Below are 24,739 nucleotides of genomic sequence, written 5' to 3' on the forward strand. Positions count from 1 at the left end.
CTTTCAGTAGAAAAAAACCGGGGAAGTCAACTGACATTAAGACAAGCCGTTTCCACGTTTTGATCGTGTGCATTGTTGTGGTACAACTGGGCAACTTTTGCTTACCGGTTCTTCGGTCCGGAGTTCTTTCGCATCGAATGTTTGGTGTTGCTTTTGGTACAGTAGTGCAACGCATATTCCCCGTGCCACGGTTAATGAAGATGAGTGATCTGCAGCGCATTTTGTCCAACAATAAGGCAGCAGAAGAGCTACTAGAATCCCTTAAGCAGGAGGTGAGACAGATTTATTTTCGTATCATTCCCGGTCAACAACCCATGGCGCATTTGTTTTCGTTTTGTTCATTTGCAGCTGAAAGTCGTTAAGAATGAACAAGTGCAGCGCAAAATTGTAAAATTACAGGCCGAAAATGAAGCTCTCCGCAAAGAGGTAGATTCGTGTCTCAAGAAATTAGTTCAGCTGGAAGTAGCTAATGGAAAGGTGCAGATACCAGTACCCACACCGGACGAAGTTAGGGCTGGTGGACCAGCGTTAGTCAAGATCGAACCTGTTCAGCAGACGCCTGTAGCTACCCAAAGTCCTCAAGAATCTGCACCAGTGAAGACACAACAAACCAAGGAAAGTAAACCACCAAAAGAGAAGAAACCCAAAAAAGAACCTAAACCAGCCGGCGAAGCGAAGCAAGCCGCCGCACCTGCCGTTGAAGAACCGCCGATTGACGTGGGTCGCCTGGATATGCGTGTCGGTCGCATTGTAGAAGTATCGCGCCATCCCGATGCGAACAGTCTGTACGTGGAGAAGATCGACTGCGGTGAGCCCAGCGGACCTCGTACGGTAATTTCCGGACTGGTTAATTTTATCCCGATCGAAGAGATGCAAAATCGCATGGTTGTCGCGCTGTGTAACCTGAAACCGGCGAAAATGCGCGGAATACTATCGGAGGCGATGGTGATGTGTGCGTCGACGCCAGACAAAGTGGAAATTCTTGCCCCACCGGAAGGATCCGTACCAGGGGATCTGGTACACGTTGAAGGATATCCCCGTGTCCCGGACTCGGTGATGAATCCCAAGAAGAAAATTTTTGAAACGGTCGCACCAGACTTAAAAACGAACGAACAACTCGTAGCTTGCTACAAGGACGGTACATTCGTTGTTCCTGGAAAAGGACAAGTTAAGGCACAAACGTTGAAAAATGTACAAGTTAAGTGAGTTGTTATCGGTCAACTAGTTTTGAGAAGATAGGTATTTGTTTTTTCTCAATAAACAAACAAATGTAATGTTCGATATATTTTGCTACAATTTTGTCTGGATTTTCAGGACATTTCTCGCGCATGCAAGATGCCATAGAAAAAAACGTTCGTTTTACTAAACGTATGATTAAAACCTGTTTATTTAATTTCCAATAGATTGCAGATCGTCTTAAGGATCGCCACGGCGCATGGTTTGTAGGTCTGTGAGCGGGGTGTTCCAGTGGGGTTTGCGCTTATGTTAACATACGATTGCGTGTTTCGCTTATGTTCCTACATCCACAAGTGTTTTTGAGCACTGGTCCTAACGATTCGGACATACGGTTTGTGGCTATTAAGTTGATTACGTCACGGAACTCTCCGCACTAGTTCTACGGATTTTGTAATCGGTTGCTGTTGAGAAATTGGAAAAAAACTATCATGCTTCCTGTGCTCGTGGTGGTAGCGGTGACGGTGTTGATATAAACGTTTTAATACATTTTTCTTTAGTGCACATTTGGCAACGTGGAATATTATGGCTCTTCAAATGGCTACTTTTCGCCTTCAGTGCTCGTAGGTCATGCCCTAGTCCAGGATCACTTAGGGTGTAAAACGACAACATGTTCATATCTCGTCGGTATGTAAGCATTACATTTCCATTCCATCTTTCTCAATAATTATTTCTTCGCTTCACGATAGTACAAGTTCGATAATATCGTTCCTTTTGATTAGCTTTTCTTTAACACGCCGCTAGAGTGTTCTTAAATCACTTTCCTCCATGTCAGGCTTTGGGTTTCATTCACTTGTTTCCTCATTTCCTGTAATTGGAGTTAATATTGTATGATTTTTCCATTCTCAACCGTCGCGCGTCGCTTGAAACATTACTCTCCATCCTTCTTCTGTTTGTGAAAAATCTTTGCAAATTGGTTTTAAACTACTTGTAATGTTCTCGATAAATTTTAGACAGTTCACTTCCATCATCCGTTTGATGCCGAATCCGTCCGTACTGCATTGCGATCGTGCACCCCCCTGGAAGGATGGCGCGTTTATCGAACAACTAAAATGAACTGCTCAGTCTTTATAATAATCACCCCACAGCGTAATTGAATTTCCCCTATGCTCTGCTATGCTCTACCCGTTCGTTCAACGGTGCTATCGTAGTTCATATCTGTTTGGTATCCTGCTCCAATAACACGTACAGGGTAGTGTTTGCTACATGATGTTTGCCATGATTTGTGTAATTTTTTGTTGTGTTATCATATCTTGTTTATTCGCTTTATTTCCCTATTCAATACCAGCTATGGTTGATTTGGTATGCCTTGTCAAATGATGCTAATGCCGTTCAATATCAGCTCGGTTTACATGTTCACCTAATGCAACAAAGGCAGTTTCAAATGCGTTTCTATTTGCAAGCTAGCTATCGTAACATTTCATTTCGGCTAGTGATAAGACCACCATGCCAGTCAATGTGAAGTTATAGTTATTTTAAATTAGGTAAAGATCTTTTTCATAATATTAGCACATGCTTGCAGGATCCTTTGCTTGATCGCCTACTTGTTTGTGGTTTGTTTGCCGGTTTCTGATGTGTTCAGAACTAACTGTGCGTCCTAGTCGTTCGATTCATGCTCACTACTAACGCGGTTAAATACGCTGTTGAGAAGATGAAATCTTTCTATGATACCCCAACATCCACTTTTGACTGTTTATAAACTCCGCTACTCTATACTATTCGTTTGGCGATAGCCGAGCGCCTGTTCTATTGCGGAATATTGTTCGTTCTAGAATTAATACTTAACATGTTACACGCCTCTTGTGGTGGTTGGCAGTTAAATTAATGTTAATCGTATGAATTTGTTTACACTTGATCACTTTATCACCAGCACTGAATGCTTTGGTGCTGAAAAAAAAAAACAAACTCCCGAAGCATGTTGTTCAATAAACCACCCTTGAGAAAAAGCAGTTTCTGATTAAAATTGTGCATTGAAAGGACACGACCTTCCAACATTCCAAAACAGCTTACTTATGGCAGACGTTAATCTGGTACATTAAATATCAAATGGGCTTGCCAGGTTCCGGATCGCTGTCGAACGGTTTCCGGTCGGCTTGAAATGTGTCCTCGTCGATGCTGCTGTAGGTCGGTTGTAGATGAACGGTAATATTGTGCTTGCCGTCGTCGTCGAAGCTGCCCGGAATTGAAACGACGGTCGTAGAAGGTGTGATGGAAGGCGAAGAGGACGATCCTTCAGCGGCGGCTGCAGTCGTTTCCGTCCGCTGGGGCTGACTTACGATGGGAGACGGTCGCACCGTTGTCGTCAGGAAGGATCGGAGCTGATTGGTTATGGTGACTTCCTGTGTCTCGCAGTGAATATCATTGGCCTCGTTGCATATGATTTGATCGCCGCCCAGGGGCGTACCGGCCGGTTGTTTCGCGATTAGCTTTAGCAGCTCAATTGCGTCAGCAGCCTTTCGTTTTTCATGCAGGATTCTGAGGCGGACGCAAGCGATGAGCAGACGAGCGATTGGTGATATAGAAAGAGAGTGCAAAAGATTCGAAGAAAATGCAATATTCGATTCAATTGATGTGAATGAAGATGAGCAATCAGATGGATATTTTACAGTGTCTCAAAAACGTAAAGCTTTCTACTAACATAAATGTTACTAATCAATAGCAAATTAATGCAAACTGAAATGCTGCCGAGGCAGCAGAGGATATGCTGTTGCACTTGTATATCTTAAGAATAAAACTAACTAATTAATTTCATCCACATGGTGGTAATCCATATGCAACATAAATCGGAAATATTTTTCCGTCGATTTAACATAAGTTTTTCGATCATGATTCGATGATTGAAACACAGCATTGATAAAAAAACGACTATTGTAGTTCATAAAGCCTTCTAAAAATAACATCCATCTGCTTATGCCATGAAGGTGATACAAATGATGAAATAGTTGCTTCAAGCACATCCGAAGGCAATCACAAAAGCCAAAAATGTGATAACTCTACATCAACTGTAACTCAACCAACTGTAAGTCCAACAGGTACACACAAAAAGCAGACAGTGCTTTCGCAAAACACGAGAATTTAAATTACAAAAAAATGGAAGTGATTGTTATTGCTACTAGTGAGGAATTTAAATAATACTACTCGAAAGAAGCCTTCACGATCATGAAATATGGATGCTTGATGAAGGGATTAGATAGGAACGTCAGTGAAATATGGATGTCGTTATGGATGTTACTCCATCCTGGGTGACGGAGAAGTAAAAAAATTATTGCACATTCTCCCAATGTAGAACAAGTTGCTGTTTGCATGGTAAAAATTGACTAACAGACATTCGTATGATACAACAATGCAGAGAACGGTGTGTCGGTAAAACGGTTCGAAACAAAAAAAAATGCACACAACTCAAAACGAAACCAATCAAGCGAAACTAAAACCACCCGCAAACGGAATAAAAAACACGCGCAGTAACAAACGAGTAAAACGAGGAAAAGTAAAAAGTAAATTTCGAGAGACGTATTTAGATGGGGGTTCCAAGAAACCAGAACCACATCCCGGTCTCTTCTTCCCCCTAACCTGCCTGAGGCTTCCTTCAGCTGCTCGATAAAGTCCTTGCCGGTGATGTCGGCCACCGAGTTGGGGTCCATGTTCGACAGCAGCTCCAGATCCGGCTCGCTTAACACCGACACGTTGCACAGGTTGGTCTTCATCTGCGCGACCAGCTTCTTCAGATGTATTCGCTCCACTTCCGGGCTATCGGTGACGTCTGCTGAGTCCCGGCGTGTCGTTATCGTTACGTAGTGTGTGGGCTACAGCAGAGGACAAAGAAATAAATATTTGATGTAGAATTTAACCGGTTTATCACATTTACTTCACTATAAAAATCCTTTTTGTTTTTCTAGGGCAACGAAATTTACATTTACAATTACGGAAATTAAATTGTAACCGAGCTGTGCTGTGTGTGTGTGCGTGTAGGTTAAAGCGGACATCGCTCGACTGCATCTGAATACATAACTTCTTCACTAAGTGCATTAAGTGTCGACCCAATCGAAGGCTTTGTCTAGCCGAAAGCGAATAGCGAAATGGCATTACACTCGCAACAATCGCCAAACCGGATGCAAAAAGTTTCCTGCGACATGGCAAAAGTTTCTCGGTCCGCTTCGGGGCCAACATCCGTTAACTTCCTCGGGCCTTCCGTAGTACCACTCAGCAGCTACCATTAATCAACAGTTCTTCCGTCCTCGCAGCCTGACAGCAGCGGTGACCAAATTGAATAACTCCACAATGCCGGCATCTAATGGTTCGCTATTTTTTTTGACTGCGCTCTACGTCGGAAGTCGGCAAGGCAACCGAGATCAACCGACCGACGGTGGGAAGATTTATGAACGCAACAAGCCAACAAGCCGATCGGTGAAGACTTACATCGATCCACTGTTCACCGGAGAAGACCGCTATCAGCTCGGCGTTTGGTTCTAGCGTCTGGAAGTAATCCTCGTCGTCCACCTCGGTGCCATCGGAGTCGAGATGAATGTTTGGTAGATCCACGCGTCCAAACTTTTCGGCTGCTTTTGTGCGAACCTCCTCCAGCGTACCGGCAACGACGGCTTTTTTGATCGCTCTCGTCACATCCTTGACCTGTAAGGAAAGTGTGTACAGTTGATGAACAAATTAGCAATTAGTTTCGGTAAAGTTGTATGGAAAAAGCAAGTTATATGCTTCAGAAAGACATGAGCAAGCATTTCGCTTCCACTCGAGTCCCATTATCATGGTGCATCCATCGTGCAGATGCAACTCGAGCACAACGGATCGAAAACAATGCAAAACTTCCCTTAGGGAGAATCGCTTATTGATCGACGTTCGAACACCAACGATGTTTTGCCCTAAACCACAAAATTGTACGTCAACCGGTGCACTGCACGGCACCGAGATGCACATGCGACTGAGTGCATGCAATGCGAATGGTTCTATAGAAACACATGTACCGGTGAATACTTGTGAAAAACCGTCCGTTGCAGAAGACGTTCAACATCGTACGTCGCTCGATGCCTCTTGCATGCGTGATTATTTGGAAGCACAACGAGGCGAGCAGCTTGCGTACGAAGTGAACCGAATGGTGATTGTTAGTTTTGCCTATCAATGAGTGGTTCATTTGGGGGTTCTGATGGGATTTCCGGTGATGATGGCAAGCGAACGTTCTGTCGTTTAATAGTCCCTTAGAAGACCATAGGAAGACATTTCCCCAGCGGAGCGATAGTAAGAAGAATCGAAACTTTGTCGCAGGATGCACGCATAATGCGAGAGGGCATGTTTTTAATGCAAGTGCTTTTTGCAGCGTTTCCTAGCCGAAGCCTACAGTTCGAAAACTTGCGATAGTGAATTAGTGAATAATTGCATTACGGGAAATAAGCTAGCGGAGAGCTAATAGCATTCCATGCGAACCGATATTGCAAAACGATCCAATTACTCTCCTGGAGGATGGAAAATTATGCGTTGTTTAATTAGTGCCAGGATCAAACCTAAATGGTTAATTAATATTTAATTGAAAGCAATCCAACCTTCCACAGGCATTTAAGGAAACACACACGGTGATACGTTAAATGGCAATAAATCACGTTTAACTATGAAAATTGCTGATGGAACTATACTATCTAAGCGGATCGCAACTATATTCGACGTATGGCGTTCCCAGAGCGCTCGCCCGAATCCGTTTAGTCCTAACGATCTGTTTGCCTTCGCCACAAACAGGCGGAAATGTACGAGCGAAAACAAACCGACATTTTCGCAGGAAAAAAATAACGGCCCGACCGAAAGGCGTATCAAGCCGTCATGGCCACACGTCCGAGCCTGCGGGACAACGGTTTCGAAATTGTATCGCATTTCCTCCGGGAAAATCTCATCCCAGAGCCCGTCGTTCCCGAGGGCTCGGAACTACCGGTGTGTGATGGAGTAGATTGCACCGGCGTGTGTCGTCATGCGCCTAATGTATTATTAAAATTCATCACCCCGTCGCTATGGTGGCGGTGTAGATGGCTCTGTTCTACTTTCACATATGTGCCTCTTCAGCCACACCCAAGGACACCGGAAGTACAAACAAACACCAGCTGTTTCCCGAAGGGGTTGGCATTCGTTTTTTTTTCTCTCCTTCTCCTTCATTTCTATGATCCTTAGAGATGCTCTGTGCGATCCAATCCGAGCGATGAATAAGAATTGTTCTCATTTGCCGACGCGTAACAGAACCATGCGACCGGTAAGGTGTGTTAGCAATGAAACAATAAGCTATTCAGGGGAGCGCCACCGATCACTCATCGGTTGACAGGTTTGACAGATTCCGGGTGCGATGGTAAAACGGACGGACATTTAATTCATTGCAATTCCGGCGCACGTGATCGACCATTCTTACACCCCGTGGAATGTAACACGAAACATTCACTACCGGCTGCCAGGCACAGTGACAGTGCCCGTTCGGAATCGGTTGGAATGATTATAATTAATAGCGCGGTGGGGTTCGCTTTGGCACATTGTTTGTACGGTTCCATGAGACGATGGAGGCGCCTGGTTGCTGGAGGCGCCTGGTCGCTGGTAACAGGGCATTATGCTTTACCCCTTTAAAACGGAACGTGCGGTCCCGCCACCGGTGAGTCCATTGCGTGGAAAAGTTTGCCAATTGGGCCGTCCCTGCTGGCACGATCGAGGAGCGCACCACTGGGGAATAGCTTAATTATGATGAACGGATCCTGCCTTTAAGGTACGAACCCTTCCGTTGTACGACTTTCTGCTGGATAAGGATAAAGGAAACGTGAAGATAGACGCGCCTAGGATGGGGTTTCTTTGTGCAAAATAAGTCATTTAAATTTCTCTCCGAAGAGGCAAATAAGTTAGAGGACACAATTTATTGCGATGCCTGTCGTTGGTTGCTTAACGCAGAAAACTTTGACAACAAATGTTTGCGAAGGGGCGCGATTTACCTCGACATCAAACAAATTGCGCCGTAAAACATAACACTCACTCTCGGGTATTTGGAAACAAATGAGAGTACAGTGAAAAAGCATTCCATTAAATTTCGGTACATTACAAATTGAAACTACGAAAAAAAAAGAAAATCGATACCGAACCGTTCCATCATTCCGGGTGGAATAAAATATTGCTCAAACAAACCCATCATGCTTCACCCGCGGTGAGTGATGTTGAGGCGAGAGAAATAAAACATTTTTATAGCTGCTGTTCGGAAATGCCATACGGAAGGGATGCCACCACCACGTTGCGATCATTTCTAGTTCGATTAGCAAATGCACGGCGACAGCTTCCAAATTGTGCAGGCGAAAGGCTCTGACGCGAAACGGAGACCGTGTGAGCCGCTTCCGGACACACCTTGGGCGATATCTCGGGGGATAATAAATTATGCCCGATTCGATTATCCACACAAGGACTTGAGTGAATGTGAGTGTACCGTTTGTGGTCAAAAAGGACACGCTACATATCAACCGTAGGCGCTGAAATGGAAGATACCCTCGATGGCATCTTGGTCTAGAATTTGATTACTTATTAATGTAATAACTTTGTCTTCTTTTATCTACCGTTCGAACGAGAAGTTAACACACTGCCCCAAAGGCAAGCACGGGCACGAAACAATCCCCAACCGCACGGACGAACAGAAGGATGGCCGCCACAGGTAGCGCGATAGTGATCGGGATAAAGTGGAGCCTTTTTTCCTTTACCAGCTGGCTGCCAATCATTCGATACGTATACACGTTTCAGTTGGACAGCTTTACCCGGCTTTCCACGTGAACCGGTTTCGTTGCTGATTGGCACTTTACGACCGGTCCGATAGGAAAGCAATCGAGCAACAGCTCGAAGGGAGAGCATTTTCTCTGCTCCTCGGGTGAGATATCACGAACCCGTGAGGTGGGTAGAAAGTTTTAGAAGGTATTAAATTGTGTGTTGCCCTTCTATAGAAATTAATCAGATAATAGCTACCGTACGCGGTACGCCACTCCGACACGAAGCTGAAAAGATGCTTAGTGGAATCCTTGCCATTACAATGCCTTAGGGTCGGAAGATAAACTGGCTCCCGGAAGGTTTCGGTTCGTTGGGAGAAAGTCCGTTTTGGGCGAAACACAAATTACATTAATCATTAGCGCTACAAGGACACAAATTGGATATAAAGTTGTCACAGGAGTTGCCATCTGGTTGTATTAAATGCTGCATGGTACGAATGGTACGATGGACGGGTGGCATTTTCCCATTGCAGCTAAGCGAACGAATTCCACACCGGGACCGCCAGAGGGATGGATTGCGAACCATTAAAATTTCAACCAATTCCCAGCGCATCCGCCACCATTTGTCCCCGTGGGGCATGCTCGATAAACGGGGTCCTTGTCGAGCCGCATTGGCGAGAAGGCACCAAAGCTTCCACTGCCTTTGCAGCGGCATCGTTCGACATAAAATAACCGAATTACGGCGGAACACCAATCCACATATCAAATATTCATCGCCATTTCCGCTTCATTTTTCACCGGGCAGCCTAAGCCCATCGGATGCTGCTGATTGGTGGGAGGGCCGAATGTTTGCCATTTTGTGTCGCTGGCACTTTTGATGGCCATTCGATGGTGGTTCCGTGGACCGAACATCATGGGCCTGTGTCTTTGGGTGGCTGTTGTTTTGACTGCGCCTCGACAACGCTGACAATTTCCGGTGACGGGTTCGGGGAAAAAAAAAGTCTCGTTTTAAATGATTGCGCAGTTTGAAAGCGGAAACAGGCGGGTTGCTTGGATTATCTTCAACCGGTTTGGAAACCTATAGTGGAAAAGCCATCAGCAATGGCACGGTGCGGAAGTTTGTCTAGCGATAATGCCCGGATGATGGATGATACGAGTTGGTTTTATCGTCGCGGCGAATTTATAATCGATCCTTTTTGGAAGCGGGACATCGTAAGTCGTAATTTTTCGTTTTTTTAGAACGCTAGAAGCTTCTGGTTTTAGACCGTTCAAATCGCGAAGCATTCTTGTGAGGAATGGAACGATAGAGACATGAATAAACGAGTTACCGTACATTACCAAGCTTCGGTTACAAAAACATTTAATCAAAGGCTTGTAAATGGAGTGAGTGGGTGATGAATTTTGTTGCAAAATACACTGCCCTTGGACAAAGGTTTTACACATTCACCATGCCACCAGGTTGGTCAGCGATTTTTTTTGGTGAACAAAAGTTACACTGCAAAACGGAGCAATGGGAAAGTTTTCCCACAATTTCATTACAAAAGTTCGGCTTCAATTTACTCGATGCGCCTGTGATGTCCGGGAAATTGTCGGTAAACGTAGCACACTAATGTACTCGCTTCACCACGGGTGCATATGCAAGCGCTACCGATGGCGGTGGCAGTAGCACGATAAAATCCTATCAAATTATACCGGTTGGATAAATCGTATTGTTTGGTGAACGAACGAACAAAATAAAATGAATAAATATAGAGGAAACTATAGAGCGAGCACGGGCATTGTTTCCGGTTCGACGGGAAGATGGAACGCCCAAATTTCTGATTGGGTGCTTGGTGATGCGACCTATTTTTATTGACTTCCGGAAAGTGCACTTTCACGAGTTTCCTGCTCGAGAGGCTGTTCGTGCTTCCGGCAGAACGATAATTACGTCCCATCGCTGCAAACGACCACACGCTACGCTCAGCAAGCCTTCGTCGGAAAATGCGCCTCGAGGTAGCGAAGAAAAAAATAAAGCCGCGTGAGAGAAATGCTGAAGCTATCACATCGCGTGCAGGTGTCGGCAAACAGCAAGTTTGGCAAAATAACTCCACAGTTTATGGTGCTTCCCCGAGGGAAGTGAGCGTACAACACGGCAAGAGCTTTTCCGTGCGCTGCCGAACGAGACAAGGGTGAAAGATCACGCCAAACCACCTCCCCCAAAACGGTTAAGGAGTGTCAAAGATGCATAAACTTCTTACGGATGGTTGCCCGACCGGGTCGCTTGAGCAATGATAATTAGAACGAATCGTTGGGCGAACGCTGGGAGCGCACAGAAACAGCCGCCTGACCGGCAAGTTTTTAATTGGAAGCAAGTTTTCCGTGCAACTTCCGGCGAATGTAGCCGTCGCTGGCAGGATGAAGATAAACGGATGGCATCGGAGATAAACAGCACGGCTTCACTACCAGCCACTAAGGCTGAACAATGGGTTAGCATCAGCGGAATGATAACCGGTATCAAATGATAAAATCTAATATAAATGCAAATGGATAATAGAACTTCACGTTCACGGGCAGTGTGAATAACGCAACAAAGCGACCCAGTTTCCTCTTCGGCAAAGATCACATTAGCATTGGCGTGTTTTAGGCTTGAATTGACGATATGCGGGCACATCAAGAATTGGTACATATTTTCAACCAAAGCACACTAGATCGTCTCGTGGCTAATTCGTTCTTCGGTGGAGAGTACATCGCACGTCAGCGAAAACACCGTCGGGTAATGTCACTTTTCGCGCCTCGCCGCACCGTAACAAGAAACATATTAATGCAACCGCAAACACGCTCCTTTCAGACGCTTTGCAAAAGCGACACTTCTACTCTGCTGGCTGGTAATTCTTCCACTCACGATTATGGCACAGCGCGAGCTCATCATTGCAGCGGACACACATGCTGCCACCTTGCTGCATATTGCATGAGCAGTAGTAACGAGCGCATAAAACATTAGCATCCGCTCCGACCGGCGCGCGCGTGTGTGGATGGTAATTTCATTCGTCATGATTTGCAACACACATTTTATTATCCTACACCCGCATGAGCCGAGTGGCGTAATGGTAAAAATGAAGGAGAAATACAGGACCCGCCGGTTGTATGCAAACGAAGCGACACTTGAGTGGGACGCAAGGTTTCATTTAAATCTTTATGCGGTGTTTTATTTTTTTGTCCGAACTATTTTCTGTTCTTCACACTCTAAGCGAAACCATACGGTTGGTGTCCGCCGTGTGGCCGGTCTTTGTTGGCACTTATTTGCGATTAACATATTCCCTTGTCGCTCTTGATTTCGATGCAGTGGATTATGGGCAGCCTACGGTGGAATAGGCCACCTTACGCCCATGTGGAAGGTGCCGTTGTTAAGTGGCTGGATTAAAAATAACCTAATCCAACTGGCACCAGGACACGGATTCCCACCCGGAGGATCACTGCAGCGGATGCCAGTTCCAGCCACTTCCGGCAGCATGTTACATCCTCAGGGGAGTTTCCTTTCCGAAATCGAAACGCCCAGAAACTGCACCATTTTCGGGTCTGCTTTCGGTTCATGTTCCAGCAGAAGCAGAAACACGTTATGTTGCATGTTTAATGTTGCCTCGGAACGCACTTTTTTGCTGCACCGGTAACCGGCGCCGGTAAGATTGAAAATAAACGCTATCGAAGCACGGGAGAGGGATACTTCTTGCTTTCACCAGGCGCAAAGGATACAGCAGCGGGCAACAGTTTACACAACACCACTTAAGATGCATATTTTATTGGCGATGTTCAGCGAACCGGGGTGCATTTGATGTTGAGACAGGAATTCGTTTCATTTACTCGATTTCAGTTTCCCAAATGATGCGTATTTCCATGCAATTTTCAGTGAGCTGTGTAATTTATTGGCCCGTTCTGTTATGCAATTGAGTGTTGTCAGTTAACATTATTTACAAAATTAACTGCCAACATGTGTAACGCAATCCAGTGAAGTCTGTTAGCTATTACAGAATGATATTAAAATTTACCAACCTCAAGTATACTTAATAATTCTTCTAATATTTTATTTAATTCATTAATGTATTCTGCAAAACGAACACCACCATCCCATTTTCAAACAGCGTGCGGTTCAGGGAAAGCGAAGCATCCCCATTTTATTTCCCGATCGATTCCGGGGAAGATTGCGTTTCCTTCGTAAACATTTCGCAGAGTGTCTGGAAATGCCAGACTGTCTTGCCTCGTGCCAAATGTATACTGTACGTCGTCGGCAAACCACCGCCCATTGCACCACGAACGCAGGAGACCTTTTAAATGGGTTTGAGGAAGAACGAAAAAAAAAACAAACAACCCATTGAAAGGATTCCAAGGAAGCAGCATTTAAAAACTCCTATACCGCATAAAAGCTTGTGGAAGAGATTCGCCGTCGCCGCACTAGGAAGATCCTCTGACGCTGGAGTGTGTCGGGGATTTTATTGTATGAAAAGTTTTTTTTCCAAACGAGCCTTTTTATTGCTTCATATGTGGGGAGAGGAAACTCTGTGGAAAGCTGGAAGCCTGTGGAAAAATAACAGTATTATAACTAGCTATGCGAAACTCAATTAATTTTTTTCTTCTCCAAACAGTTTATGCAGGCTTTCTTGCATACAGAAAAAAACGTTAACATAGCTTGATTCATGACATCTTGGAAAATTGTGCGTGAAATGTGGAAGTGAAAACACCATTTAGCAAATAATGAAAAAGGACACTTCCAACGATATCACACCAAAACAAAACATGCGTGGCAGTGCTCCATGCGCCCCCGTAAATACGTAATGCCAACTCATGCACAACATAGATACTGATAAAAAGGCAAAATATTTTTCTTTCCATCCCCATGCTCGCGAGCGCAGTATTTCATCGTGTGCGCGCGTTTCCTTTGCTGGTACGCAATCAAAAAAGATTAATGTACAGCACGAGATTAAATCGTTCTCGGTTTACGCTCCCCACTTCTCGTTCACTCCCACTCCTTCCCGTCGGTGCGTCCGTTAAATGGCGTGGCCATTTCGTTCGACCTCAATTGTATTGCTATATTTGCCCAGATAATTCGGCTTATTTTCCCGGCTGGCGTAGGGATTAAAGTGGGCTCCACTTTGTCTTCCTCGGCTTCACGGCCTACTGTGTGGCAGGCTCTTGCGTAAGGCAACAGAACGTGACATGATGCGACACGAAATTGGAGTTTCCTTGGATCGGTTTCTAGTGGCGGCTAGCTAACGCGACGTTATTATAAGTTTTCTTTTTTTATTTTCACTTCAAGCCCCTACGCAAGTGGCTTCAGCAACTCGAGATTGGACAGCGCCACTTGACGGCAGCCATCTTAACGCAAAGCGAGCGTCAGGATCCTTAGCGTTAGTGGGCGATTTGGGTCGCTCGCTCGAATAAGCTTCAATTATGATCGATTGGGCAGGGCTCATGAATCATCAAAAACCCTCTAGCGCGAAAAGGCAGACTTTGTCGGCTCCGTGATGAAGCAATGATAAGAAAAAAGACACAACAACGGCACCGCACCCAAACTCGATCCTGAAAGGATGTACGCTGCTGGTTGATTTGATTATTTTGTAATTCGATTTGGCATTGAATAATGGACGTAGCAGGCCACCGTTGTCAAGGTTTCACGAAGGGCAGTATTTCGAAAGCTGTTCTTTTTCGTCCTTAGCCATTGCAGCAGGATACGCTAGGTTGGCTAGCACCGGATGGGTCGAGTTAAAACCGCCGCAGGGTGGCAAAGTTTCACACCGGCTTAATCGAGTTTTATGCGCATTTTCTTACATTCCAACTTTACAAATTTCATGCCTCCATTGCCCATTAGAAGATTGCTCATGGGGGTGTGTAAAAAATCTCCCCTTCCACAAATACAATCAAACGTGTGATAAAAAATAGTTAATGCGAGAACGCGCCTTCCAGAGTGGTTCGCGTTCCGAGAGCACACACAAGAATGTTTGGTCATTTAGCACATCATCTTGGCAGATGGCTCGCATCCTTACACAAAAAAAACGTGTCGATGATGATAGCCCCTCCTGGGGGAGTTTCCGGCTTTTCTCCCAACATCCGGCCGGAACGATAATGGGCACGGCGAGTTTCGGGATAATCGCACATTCTTCGCACGTCGCCCAGCAAACGGAAACCGGCAAAAGTTTATCTTGTTTGCCTGCACCGGTCATATTGAAACATGGTCGATCTCCTGCAGGCGTTCCCCTTGTACGAGATGCTAGCGTTTGGAAACTCGGCGCTGGCACGGAGAGCGAAATCTGTCAGCAACACACCATTTACCATCGATCGTGTTTGTTACAAGTAATTAATGTACCGAACACGGGGCGATGACGGTAGCAGATATAACATTTGCATATTTCCTCTACCCACGTTCAGATGGGCGCGTTCAAGGACTAGGTTTATTTTCTGAACCAAATTGGGCTCGATGAGTGTAATCAACGATAAATAGCAATTTCAGCATTGGTAAAAACCGATACCCATTGTTCTCGTTAATTGATAAGTTATATCCTTAATTTCCATGTTCCACGTTTTGATTCCGATGTCCCGTTACGATGTGGTGAAATAAATGTGATTTTTTCTGTCAACATTAACACCTGCAGTGTGCTAAATAGACCGACCAGCAACCAACCGCACTGGTAAATGGCAGCAAAAACGTTACGCATAATCTATTTACGCGTCATTTAGTTTTATTACCCAGGTTATACCCAGGTCTGTCCTGCGTCGGTATTCCACCGGAACACAGTGATTAACAAGTGATTCACCGAAAGAAAGCACAACGGAGCAGTACCGGATCGGAAATCGATTCTGTACAACATCAAACGCGTTCGAAGAACTTCCGATGGGTGGTGGAAATGGGATGGTTGAATAACGAGTGCGTTGTTGTTGAGGTTGCCTGTTATTAGGGTCTCCATTTGCTAAAAGCCAATGCTAAAAGCGAGTGTAACGCTTGGCAAGCGGGCCAGAGCCAGAGTGGTCGGTGGTAATCATTTATCACTCCGGGATCGGTTCATTCCCACCCATCGATGGGATGAGAGCAGGTTGGGATCTCCGTAACGGAAGCTTTGATCTCTCGCTGTAAGGCTGTGTTTGGCTTCGTTTGGTGATTTTTTTTCATGTTCGTATCCTGAAAGCACTGAAACGGGTCAAATTGAATGAGTTGGGGCCAGGGAGCATGGTTGGGTGGAAAATTGGCCACACCAAAACTTTGGTGCTAACAACTTTTCCATCCCATGAAACAGCGCGGAAAAAAACGAGACACATCCCGGTGGAGTGAGATATTAATTAACACTCTAACCATATTTGCCACCAAAAAGGGGTTTGCATACACCGGCTGTGCTAAAGGAACAGAAGTCCTACCATAAACGCGGTGGCTCTCGGTTGAGTGAGCGAATGTTTCGTACACATGGACTGGCTTTTTCCTGCATGGAAAGGTGCAAAGGTTCATGGGAGCGAAACATGCGAAGCACGAAACTTGTGCCAAAATTGGCGCAGACAATTTCATTTCAAAAAATCCTTACCAGCACTCGACGCAGCTGACGTCGGTTCGTTGTTGGATGACGTTGATACATTCGCTGCATCGGTCTTTTGCCTCGCAGCGCTGCTTACGGGTCAGTTTTCTCGATGCATGCGAATATAATGATGATGATGAAAAAGGAGAAGAAACAAAAAACGCACGAACGGAAAATGCCCACTGAGCAAAAGTTATAAATTAGGCTTTTCCTGTTGGGCTTCTCGGTTCGTTCGAGGTATACGAGCAAATACCAAACCAAAAAAAAATATATATATATACCCCTTAGCGAGTGTGACGTTAACGGTTATTGCAGCACATAGCGATGGCGTCAGCGCACCGTTGCACACCTTAATGATGTTGCATAATTTATCGCATTCTATCTCTCACTCCCGCGCACTTTTACTCTTTTACCAGGGAGGTTTTTTTTCCAACCTCCGAGCAAACTATGAACTTGCTCGTAGGTTCACCGGGTGCACTTACTCGTCTCGTACCGTGGGAAATGGTCCGCTCGAAAGCATAATCGTAAAAGTGGACATGGAGCGCAGGTGTATCCTTGGGGCATAAGTTTCCGATGAAGGAAAAAGCCTTTTCTTTATGATAAAAAGGTTTACAGCCACGTCGAACCGAAGAATGCTTTCTCAACTTATCAAAATTGGATAAAGTTGATCAGAAAATAGTCGCTTATGTAGAACAATACCGTGCTGATACCTCATTGCTTTTAAGCTGATTATTCAAGTTCAAATAAGCTCGTTGTATCTAGAGTTATTATTTATTTAACCATGTACATAACGCTGCGTTTATCTTGCCCCAGCAAAGCCAAAAAGCAAGTCAAACAAAGAGAGACAATAAATAGAGTATCCCTTTTCGAACCGAACCGAACGCTAGATCAGCTCGAGGGCTAAAGTCCGTTTGACAAGAAGCATGGATTTGTCTTATCGCATCCAATGTTCGCAAATCCTCGAGACATCATTATTCCGCCCCAAAATCAGCGCCTTTCAAATCCGTTCGCCAGCGAGCCGTTGCCTAAACGGAACCGAGCAAACCTAACGCCAACGAACGAATGGGGGAAAAACAAATGGTTTTTCCCGTTGCTCCGGAGTGAAAGCTGCTCGTGAATACGAAATGCCGCCAGCGAAATGGCGTTCCGAAACGTGGAAAACGCAACAAAGATGACGGATGTTTTGTTGGAGCAAATATTTGACCCGTTCGATGCACGGACGGATGCGTTCAGAAAAGCGCTCAGAATAGTGATATTTGTGTTTTTTTTGTGTGTGTTTGTTTTATTTGCACTCGATTGCATTTCCCGGTTTGGCGAGTTCTGTTTGCTAATACTAACGTTCAACGATCGCACTTGCCCGCAAAAGTCAAACCCCCAAAATGGCTGCGAGGAAAAAAGCGGGAATCGAAACTTTGCGCCAGTTCCGTTCCGAAGCACAAGTAAGCTCCTTTGGCGATCGCTTAACCCACCAAAGCCAGCGCCATAATCGGCGGTATAATCGCGCTTAACGGCTAAAGCTCCGTGACCGGCAGCTGGGGTCTTTTTCCTGCGTTCACGTTGCGTCTCGGTGGGGATTGGGAGGCCAGGATATTACTGCAATACTCATTATTGCTGATCCATCGTGTGCGCGTCGACGGTCGGTTAGAAGATGGGAAGAAAACACACAAAAAAATCCACCCAGTCCGGCTAGACCGGAAACCGGGAAATGTAAAGAAACGTAATGTAACCTCCCGAGCTAGAAGTCGGGAAGTGCGGCTGGCTAAAAAAAAGCAATTTCCGACGGGATTTTTTTCCTCCCAACCGTCTCGTTTGTGGTGCAACTGGCTATCGTTTTCCAAGCCCGAGGGTATCCAGATCCGTTGCGATTCAGGCGCCTTACCGAATAGACGACACACAGGACTAGTTCCTCATCAGGCTCTGCGTGCTGCGTTGATCCGGGGATAGCTGATTCTGGGGGTGGGATTTTGCTGCGGGTTTTCCGGCGATTTATCATCCCCACCAAGCTCGTCATTTGTGAAGCTGCTATTCGGTGGGGTTACATTAGCTTTGGCTTTTCGCTCCCTTCGATGTGGCGTCGTGACAGCATGGTTGTGCAACGGCCCTGATTGGATGTGGTTTTGTGCGGGTGCGCTCAGCAACAATACTAACCGCCTTTTCGCCTCCCAAACACCGGCAGTGACGCACGTGATCTCGGCTAATACTTCCACAACGACAGCTTCCCTTTTGTGTGATGCAGCAGCTGCTGTTTGGAATGGATTCTCAACGCTAGCGGATACGTGTACAATTTTAATCCTGATTCGAATGCGCACAGCCTACAACGACGAACCGCCATTGTATGCGATTTTTGCATCACCGAGTGCTTACTTCCAGCGCAGGTTCACGTATCCTGCTTGCCCTTTTCGAGCCACGAACGCAATTACACGCATCCTGCGTTGCGCGTTTTTTGTGTTGTTGTTCTCGGAGCTTTTTCTTTTCCCCCTCCCAATCGCTTCTATTTTTGCGCCCACACCCACGCCAGTGCTCGTGCGTTCGTTAAGGACGAAAATTGAATTTCTCGTCGGTGGCATCGTCCCATCGGCGTGTCGCGAAGCCAAAAATAGCCCAATTCAACGCGTAAATCCGCTCTCGGAGGTGTTGCCATGCCTCAAGCTCCAACCTGGCAGGTGTGGGCTCGCTCTCTTGGTAAGTGAAAAAAAAGAATCTGCCTTACCTTGTTGGCTTTCCGGGTTGGTGTGTATTTTTCTTTCCTCCACTCGGCCACACCGAGGGAATTTAATGGAAACATCAAGCCTTTCTGTCCACATAAAACCAACGGGGGCTTGGGAGATCCTTCATACCATCAGTAGCATACTCGAGGCCGAATGCCTATTATGCCCAGGATGATGATGGACCCGCGACCCAACCGACCCGAGCCACCGAAATGTCCCATCAACCGCTAAAGTAATGGGCAGGCCTGCATCATGGGCTGGCCGTTGATGATGGCCGTTGCGGTGTTGGGCAGGATATGCTGAAGCATTTTATTATCCCCCTGTTTTTTTTTGCCCTCCCTTCGGTGTCGCCATCATTCCCAGGGATGCAAATGAGTCGAGCACGTCAGTGGCACCATTGTCGCCTCTCGGTTCCGTTCGGTTTCAGCCTTGAGGGTACTCGGTCTGCCGAGGGTCGTACCGGAAGGATTTAGGGACGATCTCGAAGAGATCAGGAAAGGCTTTTGCAGGCGTTTCGCTTTTATTTTGGGCGCATTGACGCGCATTGGTGCTTCGAGAAAGAGGTTACGTGGCAGTCTAGAGGGAATAAGAACACACTAAAGGACGTCTGACGGGAATGGATTGGCCAAAATTTCAACGCCAATCACAATCTACCGCTGATGGGTGCATTTTTCCATTGCCAATGACCTATCAACCTGTCATCCCCCGGAAACTGCAAGGTAATTAGACCGATATTAAGAAGCCGTGTTTTATGGACAAATTACAATCTAGCACTAACAAACCGATCGATGAAACGGCACGAGCACAAGACCACTACCCGGGATCAGCTTTCACCACCGAAATTTGTCACAACGAAGCGTTCCGGTGCCTTCAACTTTCGCTCCTAGCGGTGCTTAATCGTTAAATAATTAATGTGCATACATTTCCACCTCCACCAAACGCGATGGGCGATGGGACGGAGTAATTTATTCACCTTCGCGTGTTTCTCCTTTCACACCGCCACTATCCCCGTGTTGCCACCCCGGGGGGGTTGGGAAAACTTCATTAAACTTTCCGCCTGCGAAGCCGCAAACAGCTCACGGCTCTTCGGGAGGGAAAATTGATTGGACCATTGATTTATCGGAAAATGTGCGAAGCTCTTCGACCAGCACGAAACGGATCGCTGTGGATAGCAAAAAGCATCCTCCATGCGTCGTGAAGCTAATTCCTTGTACTGCAACAGTATGAATGAAGAATCCGTGCTGTGTGGGAGAAATTCTTGGAACAATTCCGCTTGTTTTTCCGAGCTACACTCGGCGTAAGGTTTTTGTGGGTATGGCTTCACCGGCTTCAACCGGTGGAAGGATCTTTTTTTTTTGATCTCCCAAAACCCACGTGCTGAGCGCGCCCGGAACGCCCTTCGACGTACATTTGTTTCACCAAAAGGTCACAAAGCTGCAGGGCGGAATTGATACTTGCACGTGTACACTTCTTGCGCGTATTCCCAATACCCCAAAAACCAAACAAAACCTGCCGCTTGGTTTTAAATGCCAAAAGAGAAGCCACCGGTTTGTTTGACGCCGATGTTCCGATGGTGCTTTTTAATCTAAATATTTGCGAAAGTATTGCACGCCACCGGTGAACAGGGAGGCCACATTCTGCTGCCTTATCGGGACAAATGATGGAGGGTGCCTTGCTTGCCCGGTGGGGCTGGAGTTCTCTCGGTGGGAATTCAAGCTTCAATAACTTCAGTGTGTCTTACGCACCGGCGGCAAACAAAAGGACCCCAGCAAATTGAAGGTGAAGGAAAATTTAAAGCCCCGTTTGCTTGCCGTCCAGCGCCCCAGCCCGTGGGACAAACAACGCCAGTCTGCGTGATGCCAAAGGAAGGCTCGCAAAAGGCTTCAAGATTAGGCCGCCTGTGAACGCGACGTACACCGGCGCACGTGGGGCGCATTAAATGGTGCGAGCAGCGAGCGAGAGGACCACATAAAAAATTGTGTTCATCTACGGTTCGCTGCGAATGTCATGTGCTGGAGAAATTTCTCCAACATGGACACACGAACCGAGTACGGGGGGGCTTACAGAACATTCGCCAGCAGTAAACTTTTACGACCTGCGTACTATTTAAGATACGGAAAGTAGAAACGGAAGCCTGCGAGTTCATACTCCAAGTGCTTAACAACATCGCAAAATGGTACAGCCAGTTAAAGTAATGCATTTTTTTTAAACATTTTTACCGTTCCTTTCTAGGCGTAAGAAATTGGGGGTGTGTGAGTGTACATTTTCTCCATAGCAACATGCCCAGTCTCAGTTTTCCGGTGGTAGATAAAAAAAGGGAAAGAAAAAGTGTCAGCAAAGCGCCTTCTGATTTCTGCAATGAAGTGGAAACTAATGAAGCAGCACCCCGAAGCCCTATCTCGAGCAAACAAACTCGTCGTCCTTCGCGCGACAAGCATCCTCGAAATGCACGCGGCCTCGCATACACCGGGCCCGATTTTCTTTTGTGCTACGTGTCCTTCGCCGCGTTGAAGCACACTCGCCTCGGGGAAAGCGGGTCAGAGATACTCGGGCGTTGTGGGAGAAGAAAACTACTTCCTTCCACGAGCGCCCCTAATCACTGCTCAGACGGATGCAGGGTGTCACGAGGATCTAAGCGTGCATACTTTGAGGCGAGGTTTTTTTTTGTTTGTCCTTCGTCTTGTTGTTTGTGAATGCAAGCACTCCGCGGGAAGATAAAAATTACAGCCCATCGACCACTTACAGGGACATGGCGTGCCCTCATTTCGCTTCAATTGGCTGCAACATTTGCCCTCGCATGGAAGTTTCGGAGCTGCAGTTACCGTGGCACTGTTTACTGTTATGGAAGGGACCTACCTTGTATGGCTTTTTGTTGTCCTCCTCCATGGCTTAAGGCTCGGTGGTTCGAATGAGCAGAGATGAAGCACGCCGATGCACGGCTAATAAAGTATCACTCGATCACTCGCCCACAGAATGCACGCGAGGGAATAATCGCCCTAAAATCTGCACGCACCAAAAACGCAGCACAAACGGAAAGCAAAAACACAGAGCGCACCTCTTTTTTGACAGCTGGCAAAGCGCACGACCGCGCGAACCGAAAATGCTGTGAGTAATGATGAGCAAAATGGCTGAATGCGTGAGGTTAGCCCGCGAGCTGAGCTCCACCTTTGGCGTGAGAATTAAGGGAATGCCAAATGCGAGAGATTGCACCCGTTTCGTGGGCTCGCCGAAAGAGATGACCGGGTTGGGCTCTCGAGGCCGCACACTGTTGTTTGCAAACAACGGACTATGGGAAAGCAGCAGTGAGCGTAATGGAAAGAAAACTATTGTTTTGAGTACTTATGGGAAAAGAATGACTCCGGCGCATTCGTGTAGCGTGATTTGCTAAAGACCATATGCTCCTTCTCAGATGATGTTACTCGCATTGTTTTATAAGCCTAATTTGCAAATTTTGCACATTTTCTTCGTTGCACCCATTGTCCCCGTTATTGCACAATTTCTCCACACTGAGAAGCAGTGAGAATAGGATCCTGTGAGAAGGCCGCCCAACAAAAGAGAGTGAGAGTGAGAGAGAAATGGTTGCTGCGCTCTCACACGAGTCGTGTGGTGAGACGCAAACCGTACACGTGTAGATAAAGCTGCGTTTCTTGATGCAACTTGCTCTGCAAAATAAATTCCCTTCCCTTACCAATTCGTCCTCGCGCGGTAGCCACGGCTCGTTCTGCGAAACCGAAGACCCCCCTTCTGTTATTGAGCGGCATAGACGTGCACCGTTGTTATAGCCTTTTGAGGGAAAACTAACCCGACCCGCTGACGGTTTTCCCTTTTCCGTGCGATTCCGAACCATGGAGGACAACCGCATGCGATGCTCACCTTTTTGAGGACAGATAAATGGGAGCACGACAGGCTGAAGGCTCCACTTGTCGATGGGTGTCGAGTGGTGCAAATGCACGCGAAATGCAACTGCAGCTGACAGGGTTGAGTTTCTCGCCCACGGTGCGGATCCGACGACAACGCCGGACGCGTCCAGCTGGAAGAGATGTCCTTGCTGAAGTGGCGATTGAGCTGGGAGTCTCGTTTATCGCCTGAACGCACTGCAACAGGGGGGCTTCCGTTGAATAAATGGGGAGGCTTTGGAATTTTATTATTGAATCTAATTTCTGAAAACTTTATTTAAGAGGCAAAAAAGCGTTAGCTACATGTTATTCAATGTGTTCGAATGTTTCGTTTGAATTGGATTAACTCGCACGAAATCAAATCACCAAACGTCATTCAAGCTTCCTTTGATTCTGAATCACATTTTCTTGAAGCAACTCGACGTGTACGTAGGAAAAACGGAATGCCAAACGAGATAACATCGAGAAATGTGCACCGTGCTGCGTGCTTCGAAAATTGGAAAGAAAAAGGACGGCTTTTTTTGCCTGCAGTTTTTCACCCTGTATGACAAAAATCTGTCCCACACCTGGGACGTTTGGTGTGTGCGCGAGTTTTAAAAATGAATTCCCGAGCGTTCCTCAAGCTGCGAAAAGTTGTGGCAGGACGTGTCGAAAGCACCGGACCGGTTGTGCACATGCACACAACCGACGGCCCAGACGGCACAGATTGCTCAATGAACCATCCGGTGGCGTCTGCGTCTGGTCCCAGCACCGTTTCGTTCGTTCGCGCGCTCGCCCGGACATCGCGACGCAGCAAAAAGGACGAGCAAAAAGGTTACGCGAGTTCATAGTTCCACTTCAGTGCAGCCCACCGATGGGAGGAGGGCACAAATTAAGTTAAGCGTTCAGGTGGGTGGGGAGCGAGCAAAATCACACGACCGTTGTCTAGAAAGTTCGTCTTGTCCGTGTCTTGTCAGGCGCGAGAACAAAAGCGTGTCCTTATTTCACCCACAAAACACCCAAACCGCCAATGGCGAGGATGAATCGTGCAAAAATCGATGTCAGCGGTTTTGCGCCCTCGCTCGCTTATGGAAGGGCATTTTATCTGAACTGCTGATGAATTAGATTTTAAAACATGGCATACTGGGAGTTGACATGTGAGCGGGCTGCTTGGATTTGCACGTGAGCATAATTGAGGTCGAGTGAAAACTTTGTGTACGTCACAGTTTTCCACCAGAACGCCATAAAACCCGAAGCACAATAATCGTCGAAAGGTGACGTTTTAGGCGACAGTTTTTGCATTTTCCGATCGTTCATTTACACAAACGCTTTATGGTGATGCTCGACGCTGAACCACGTGATCCTTTCCGAATGGCATCGTAGCGCGAAAACGGACGCATTTGCATAAAATATGCTCTGATTTATTCCCGTACCATCGTCAGCGTTGGGGGTTTCTCGCCGCTAGCCATTCGCACAGCCTGTGCAATTCGAATGCCACACAGTGGCTGGCCGTATTTCACAAAGAAGTCGAACCGAACAGAACCGAGGCATTCGAAGAATTATTATGCTGCACGGTGGCAACGACGAATGATATGGGTTGCGAATCGGCCGGAAAATCTACCGATTTGCCTAGGTCTAGTGCGATGCTCGTACCGAAGCAGCCATCCAGCTTATGCTCCATCTGC

At 46.5% G+C, this 24,739-nt stretch overlaps 2 protein-coding genes across 2 annotated transcripts; one reads left to right on the plus strand and one right to left on the minus strand.

Annotated features, from left to right (window-relative positions):
• The first annotated feature begins 137 nt into the window (after window positions 1–137).
• Window positions 138–1,260, plus strand: LOC128731109 (aminoacyl tRNA synthase complex-interacting multifunctional protein 1). Its single transcript, XM_053824207.1, has 2 exons — window positions 138–272; window positions 349–1,260. The coding sequence occupies exons 1-2, from the start codon at window positions 138–140 to the stop codon at window positions 1,204–1,206; spliced, it is 993 nt and encodes a 330-aa protein (XP_053680182.1). The 3' UTR covers window positions 1,207–1,260.
• A 1,982-nt stretch (window positions 1,261–3,242) lies between these two features.
• LOC128731111 (DNA fragmentation factor subunit alpha-like) lies at window positions 3,243–22,065 on the minus strand. The gene is made up of 4 exons (XM_053824209.1): window positions 22,036–22,065; window positions 5,650–5,862; window positions 4,804–5,036; window positions 3,243–3,708 (listed from the first exon to the last, which is right to left on the minus strand). The coding sequence occupies exons 1-4, from the start codon at window positions 22,063–22,065 to the stop codon at window positions 3,276–3,278; spliced, it is 909 nt and encodes a 302-aa protein (XP_053680184.1). The 3' UTR covers window positions 3,243–3,275.
• Window positions 22,066–24,739: the final 2,674 nt, after the last annotated feature.

Source organism: Anopheles nili, chromosome 2 (genome assembly GCF_943737925.1).
Source record: "Anopheles nili chromosome 2, idAnoNiliSN_F5_01, whole genome shotgun sequence".
NCBI lineage: Eukaryota > Metazoa > Arthropoda > Insecta > Diptera > Culicidae > Anopheles > Anopheles nili.

Bases quoted from the DNA above. Each gene is read 5' to 3' on its own strand.
- LOC128731109 (XM_053824207.1), top strand. From the start codon at position 138: ATGTTTGGTGTTGCTTTTGGTACAGTAGTGCAACGCATATTCCCCGTG. The intron at 273-348 runs GTGAGACAGATT...GTTCATTTGCAG, and splicing joins TAGAATCCCTTAAGCAGGAG to CTGAAAGTCGTTAAGAATGA.
- LOC128731111 (XM_053824209.1), bottom strand. From the start codon at position 22,065: ATGGAGGAGGACAACAAAAAGCCATACAAG. The intron at 5,863-22,035 runs GTAGGTCCCTTC...CTTTCCTTACAG, and splicing joins ACAACAAAAAGCCATACAAG to GTCAAGGATGTGACGAGAGC. The intron at 3,709-4,803 runs GTTAGGGGGAAG...CGTCCGCCTCAG, and splicing joins CTGAAGGAAGCCTCAGGCAG to AATCCTGCATGAAAAACGAA.